This window comes from Chiloscyllium punctatum, chromosome 13 (assembly GCF_047496795.1).
Source record: "Chiloscyllium punctatum isolate Juve2018m chromosome 13, sChiPun1.3, whole genome shotgun sequence".
NCBI lineage: Eukaryota > Metazoa > Chordata > Chondrichthyes > Orectolobiformes > Hemiscylliidae > Chiloscyllium > Chiloscyllium punctatum.
This window is the reverse complement of record NC_092751.1, coordinates 84,369,418-84,376,276: the sequence shown is the minus strand read 5'-3', so window position 1 is coordinate 84,376,276 and position 6,859 is coordinate 84,369,418. Positions and strand designations below refer to the sequence as shown.

Here is a 6,859-nt window from a genome sequence, read left to right as displayed (position 1 = left end):
CGTCCCATTTGTCAGCGCTTGGCCCATATCCCTCTAAACATCCTATTCATATACCAATCTAGATGCCTTTTAATTGTACCAGCCTCCACCACATCCTCTGGCAGCTCATTCCGCACACACACCACCTCTCTTCTTCAGGTCCATTTTAGATCTTTTCCCCCTCTCACCCTAACCTATGCTCTCTAGTTCTGGACTCCCCCACCCTAAGAAAAAGACATTGGACTTATTCACCCTCCCACTTGCCCCTGCTGATTGTATGGGGAGAAAGCAGGAACAGGGGATGGGGTTGGTCTGCCATTGACTGTACTGAATGCCAAGGGCAGGGACCAATGCTGGAAGATGGGATCAGACTAGCCAGTGACTGGCACAGACGCGATGGGCCGAAGGGCTTTTTTTTCCCCCGTGCTGCTCAATGACTGGGGGGGGGGGGGGGGCAGTCTCAAATGGGCTTCTCCACCCTTAGAAAGGAAACGACCCATTCCTGGAGACTCCGGGCCGGTGCTGCAAGAGTGTTGGCAACTTCTGGACAGGGTTAAAATCTGCAGAGAGGGAGGAACTGGAACGTTCTGGCCAGCAGCAGAGTTTCCTCTGTTTGAAGGACAGGAAATATGTTTTTTTTTGTTCTCTCTCTCTGTCTCAGCTGCTGCAGAGAAACAGCGGGGTTTGTGAGATCAGAGAGGGAGGGAGAGGGGAGGGGAATGGTGGGAGCGGCCTGAATAATTGATAACTCTCGCCTCTTTCATTGGCAATCAGCTGGAGGAAGAGAGCGCACCATGGGGGCTGATCATGACAACGCTTTGACACTGCAGCGTCTGAAACAAGCCCGGGCAGCTCCTGCTTGCCACTGAAAAATGTAGGGCAGTCGGTCTGGGTCACCGCTTATCTCTCACCACCCACCCCTAAAAAAAAAACCCCTCTATCCCACCCCCCCAGCATCGAAAAGGAAACATGTGATAACGAAGGGAGGAAATATTCGAGACTCCGGGAACGCAGATGCAGAGCTGCTGGAAAATGAAACTGCAGGTATTGTCACGATCCTGCCTTCCTGGCGTCTAGGGGAGGGATAACCTGGATACACCCTGGGGCAGCTCTGGTATCTTTTTTTTTGTCGCCTTAGCCCTGTTAGCCTGAACAAAAGAGACTGTGCTGGTGGGCTCAGACATCTCTGCAGCTGCCTTTATCAGGCAGTTTTTGAATCTGCTTCTTCCTGTTTGTCGGCCCAGTCTGATCTGGCAGCCGTCTTCAGAGGCTCGACATTATTTTGGTTTTGGTCTGCACTAGATTTGTTTGTGGGGTGTCCACCTCTTTCTTCCCCCCCCCCCCGTTTTGTTGAAAGGTACATAAATGCAGCCCTTGAGCGGCTGTGAAAAGTGAAAAATGAATAAATCTTTTTGTTTGTTTGAAATGTGTCAATTTTTAAAAATTGCATAATGCACCCCCCACCCCAGGGTTTCATCAGGAGTGCGGAGGGGGCTGGGGGATTGCTGTATTGAATAAGAAGCGGTATGTGTTAATGCAAGGGGGGGGGGGGGGGGGGGGGGGGGGGGTTGCAGAATGTGTGTGTTTTGGATTGTGTCTGTCTGTGCCCTCATAGAGGTGTTATTTAAACATGGAGGCCGGATCCTGAGTTGTCATTAGAATAAGCAGCTTTTTTTTTTGACACGGAGACAGGTAAATTAGTGAGCGTGGCTTTCCCTCCATTTATTGCTGTCTTTGTTTTTGTGCTGCCCACGTTTTGTTTTAGTTGTTTTTCCTGTTTCTCAGCAGCAGACCTGGGTGTGTGGGGTTTGCAGCAGGTGCTGCTCCCAACAGCTTTCTCCCTCCATCCCTGAACTACCTCCTGAACAGATTAGTGAGCTTTTGTCTTTTCAGTAGGGTCTTATGTTCAAAAGAAAATTAATGCACAAGACAGGTTTTGTCCGCTTTTCCACTAGAAACCTTAGGTAAATGATTGAGTCGTCCTGAAATCCAATATTGCTGCTTGGGTTTCTAGGAAGATCTTTTCAAATGCAGCACATTACAGGTTAATCTCGGGTGAACTGGGCGACCGTTTTGCAGCTGGTGCCGTGGGTTCTGTCCCTTTTATCGGCGTCGTTGGGAGGTGGCGGTGATGGTGAAGAGTGGGTTCTTGCTGAACCTCCGACCGGCAGCGAGAGATCGTGAGTGGGAAGAGTTGCATTGCTATGGCGCCGCCCGGAACGGCGGTCCCACAGCGTGGGAGGGCGGCCCGCACCAATGCAGCGAGGGGATTATGGCTAGTGGCTTTACTTGGCTCTGTGATACAGTTGTAACGGGAAAACGGATCTCTTTCCCCATCCCCACTCAGAGTGCACCAAAATCTCTGTGAGGGCCGTGTGAATCTCACTGTGTCGTGATAATCTGGTGTCTGCACTGGCCTCAGTTGCATCAACTCCCACTCACCCAGAGTTCACTGACCAACAATGATTCCTGGCCTCCTTTCAAAAATTCCCATCCTTTTTTCATGTCCGTTCCCTTCATGCACCTCGCCTCTCCTCCTATCTCAGTCCCACAACCCTCTCAGATATGTGCACCCATCAAATTCTGACCTCCTGAGTTTAAAGGCTCCACCATTGGCTGCTTTGGTGCAAAGCTTCGGAATTTCTTCTCTGTCTTCCCTCCTTTTAAAAGGCTCCCGGAAACAGATAACCAGTTCTAATGGTGCTTTCTGTGGCTGTGTTGTGTGCACTGTTTGCTTCATAATGCTGCTGTGAGGTGTTAGTGTGGGACAGTGATGGCCTAATGGTATTATTGGTTCAGATCCTGCCACAGAGGATGGTGGAATTTGAATTCAATAAAAACTGGAACTACGAGTCTCATGTTGTCACTTGTGGTTTTAAAAAAAAAAATCTGGTTCCCGAAAGCACTTTAGGGAAGGAAACTGTTGTCGTTGCAGTGGGTCTAGCGTCACATGTAGTGTGGGTGACTCTCAACTTTTCAGGGCAGTTAGGGCTGGACAACGTCTGGTGAATGAATCGAAACAAAGCTGTGTTCAAGGTGCTATATAAATTAAGGTAGAGTTGCTATGAGTGGCACCTGAATCGGGTTTGGCATCTTGGTTCGGGTAGGTTTATGCAGCTGGGCAGCTTCTGTTTCGTGCTGTGTCAGGGGATTTAATCTGCACTCTGTTTATTCTCAGTTGTCAATCCCAGCCATGTTAACACTACCAGTTCAGTAATTAACTAACGGACTAACTCTGAGGGTGGGGAGGGAAATGTTGAGAGAAGCTTCCTCTGGATGATTTTGACCTGCATTTATTTTTAAAAAGCCTCTAATTAATGTCTCTAATTATGAAATACATGTCTGTAGATGTCCTTTTAGAAATAGCTAGGCTTGATGGAACTATTTATTCACTAACATGCTTCAGAATGGGGAGTGGAGGTTTATAGCAAGTTACCTGCAGACAAATTAACTAACCTGGAGTCTAATTATTAGTGTATCTCTAACTAAATGGTCACACGGTTACTAGCGCAGCATTAACCTAGAATTGTTTCTAGTGCCTTCTTTTAACCAATCACAGGTTTGTCTCATTGTGATCATTCAGCCTTTCACCTGACTGTGTGTGTCCTTGCACTCCAAATTCATCAAGTGTCATTCTATTGCCTTCTCCCTGTGACCTCACACATTCGTTTTGGGTCATGGTCTGGTTCCTTCTTGAATGCTTTGCTTGCAGTCTTGGGCTGACTGAGGTTGACTGCATCGGTGCTACTAACTATATATAGATATGTTCCACCTCTTTCCACTCTCCTCCCCCCCCCCACTCTCCTTCCCCCCCCCCCCCCACTCTCCTCCCCCCCCCCACTCTCCTCCCCCCCCCCCCACTCTCCCCCCCCCCCCCACTCTCCTCCCCCCCCCACTCTCCCTCCCCCCCCTCTCCCCCCCCTCTCCCTCCCCCCCCCACTCTCTCCCTCCCCCCCCTCTCCCCCCCCTCTCCCTCCCCCCCCCCCCCTCCCTCCCCCCCCCTCACCCCCCCCTCCCCCCCCCCCTCCCCCCCCCCACCTCCCCCCCTCTCCCCCCCTCCACTCCCCCCCCACACACACTCCCCCCCCTCCCCCCCTCCTCCCCTCTCCCCCCCCTCACACCCCCCCCCCCACACACACACCCCCCCTCCTCCCCCCCCTCCTCCCCCCCCCCTCCTCCCCCCCCCCTCCCCCCCCCCCCCCCCCCCTCCTCCCCCCCCTCCTCCCCCCCCCTCCTCCCCCCCTCCCCCCCCCCTCCTCCCCCCCTCCTCCCCCCCTCCTCCCCCCCCCCCCCCCCCCTCCTCCCCCCCCCTCCTCCCCCCCTCCTCCCCCCTCCTCCCCCCCTCCTCCCCCCCCCTCCCCCCCTCCTCCCCCCCTCCTCCCCCCCCCCTCCCCCCCTCCCCCCCCCTCCCCCCCCCTCCTCCCCCCCTCCTCCCCCCCTCCTCCCCCCACCACCCCCCCTCCTCCCCCCCTCCTCCCCCCACACTCCCCCCACACTCCCCCCCCACCCCCCACACCCCCCCCCTCCCCCCCTCCTCCCCCCCCTCCTCCCCCCCTCCTCCCCCCTCCTCCCCCCCTCCCCCCCTCCTCCCCCCCTCCTCCCCCCCTCCTCCCCCCCCTCCTCCCCCCCCCTCACCCCCCTCCCCCCCCCCTCCCCCCCACACTCCCCCCCCCCCCCCACACTCCCCCCACACCCCCCCACACTCCCCCCCCCCCACCCCCCCCCACACCCCCCACACCCCCCCCACACCCCCCCACACCCCCCCACACCCCCCCACACTCCCCCCCCACCCCCCCACCCCCCCCCACACCCCCCCCCCACACCCCCCCCCCCACCCCCCCCCACACTCCCCCCCCCACACCCCCCCCCCCCACCCCCCCCCCCACACTCCCCCCCCCCCACACTCCCCCCCCCCACACTCCCCCCCCCCACACCCCCCCCCCACACTCCCCCCCCCCCCCCCCCACACTCCCCCCCCCACTCCCCCCCCCCCACACTCCCCCCCCCCACACTCCCCCCCCACACTCCCCCCCCCACACTCCCCCCCCCCCCCACACTCCCCCCCCACACTCCCCCCCCCCACTCCCCCCCCACACTCCCCCCCCCACACTCCCCCCCCCCACACTCCCCCCCCCACACTCCCCCCCCCCACCTCCCCCCCCCCCCACACCCCCCCCCCCCCACTCCCCCCCCCCCCCCCACACTCCCCCCCCACTCCCCCCCCCCACACTCCCCCCCCCCCCCACACTCCCCCCCCCCCCCACACTCCCCCCCCCCCCACACTCCCCCCCCCCACTCCCCCCCCACTCCCCCCCCCACACCCCCCCACACTCCCCCCCCCCCCACACTCCCCCCCCACACTCCCCCCCCCACACTCCCCCCCCACACTCCCCCCCCCACACCCCCCACACTCCCCCCCCCACACTCCCCCCCCACACACCCCCCCCCACACCCCCCCCCACACTCCCCCCCCCACACTCCCCCCCCCACACTCCCCCCCCACACTCCCCCCCCACACTCCCCCCCCACACTCCCCCCCCACACTCCCCCCCCCACACTCCCCCCCCCACACCCCCCCCCACACCCCCCCCCACACTCCCCCCCCCACACTCCCCCCCCCACACTCCCCCCCACACTCCCCCCCCACACCCCCCCCCACACCCCCCCCACACCCCCCCCCACACTCCCCCCCCACACCCCCCCCACACTCCCCCCCCACACTCCCCCCCCCACACTCCCCCCCCACACTCCCCCCCCCACACCCCCCCCCCCACTCCCCCCCCACACCCCCCCCCCACACTCCCCCCCCCACACTCCCCCCCCCACACTCCCCCCCCCACACTCCCCCCCCACACTCCCCCCCCCACACTCCCCCCCCCCACACTCCCCCCCCACACCCCCCCCACACTCCCCCCCCCCACACTCCCCCCCCCCACACTCCCCCCCCCCCACTCCCCCCCCCACACCTCCCCCCCCCACTCCCCCCCCCACACTCCCCCCCCCCCACTCCCCCCCCACCCCCCCCCCACACTCCCCCCCCCACACTCCCCCCCCCCACACTCCCCCCCCCACACTCCCCCCCCCACCTCCCCCCCCACACTCCCCCCCCCCCACACTCCCCCCCCCACACTCCCCCCCCCCCCACCCCCCCACCCTCCCCCCCCACACTCCCCCCCCCCCCACACTCCCCCCCCCCCCACACTCCCCCCCCCCACCACTCCCCCCCCCCCTCCCCCCCCCACACTCCCCCCCCCCCCCCCCACCCCCCCCCCCCACCCCCCCCCCCACCCCCCCCCCCCCCCCCCACCCTCCCCCCCCCCACCCCCCCCCCTCCCCCCCCACCCTCCCCCCCCCCACTCCCCCCCCCCTCCCCCCCCCCCCACTCCCCCCCCCACACTCCCCCCCCACACTCCCCCCCCCCACTCCCCCCCCCCACCTCCCCCCCTCCCCCCCCACCTCCCCCCCCCCACACTCCCCCCCCCCCCCCCCCCCCACTCCCCCCCCCCCCCCACTCCCCCCCCCCCCACTCCCCCCCCACACTCCCCCTCCCCCCCCCCACTCCCCTCCCCCCCCACTCCCCCCCACCCCCCCCCCCACTCTCCCCCCCTCCCCCCCCCCCACACTCCCCCCCCCCCCACTCCCCTCCCCCCACTCCCCCCCCCCCCACTCCCCCCCCCCCCCACACTCCCCTCCCCCCCCACACTCCCCCCCCCCACACTCCCCCCCCCCACACTCCCCCCCCCCCACACTCCCCCCCCCCACACTCCCCCCCCCACACCCCCCCCCCCCCACACTCCCCCCCCCCCCACACTCCCCCCCCCCCCCACACTCCCCCCCCACACTCCCCCCCCACACTCCCCCCCCACCTCCCCCCCCCCCC

At 63.5% G+C, this 6,859-nt stretch overlaps 1 protein-coding gene across 1 annotated transcript in view; it reads left to right on the top strand.

Annotated features, from left to right (window-relative positions):
• The first annotated feature begins 723 nt into the window (after positions 1-723).
• Positions 724-6,859, top strand: part of LOC140484580 (uncharacterized) — a 62,923-nt gene continuing 56,787 nt past the window's right edge. Inside the window, exon 1 of the mRNA XM_072583034.1 lies at positions 724-1,023. Within this exon, the coding sequence (XP_072439135.1) occupies positions 994-1,023 (30 nt within the window). The 5' untranslated portion in view covers positions 724-993. The remainder of the gene's footprint in view (positions 1,024-6,859) is intronic.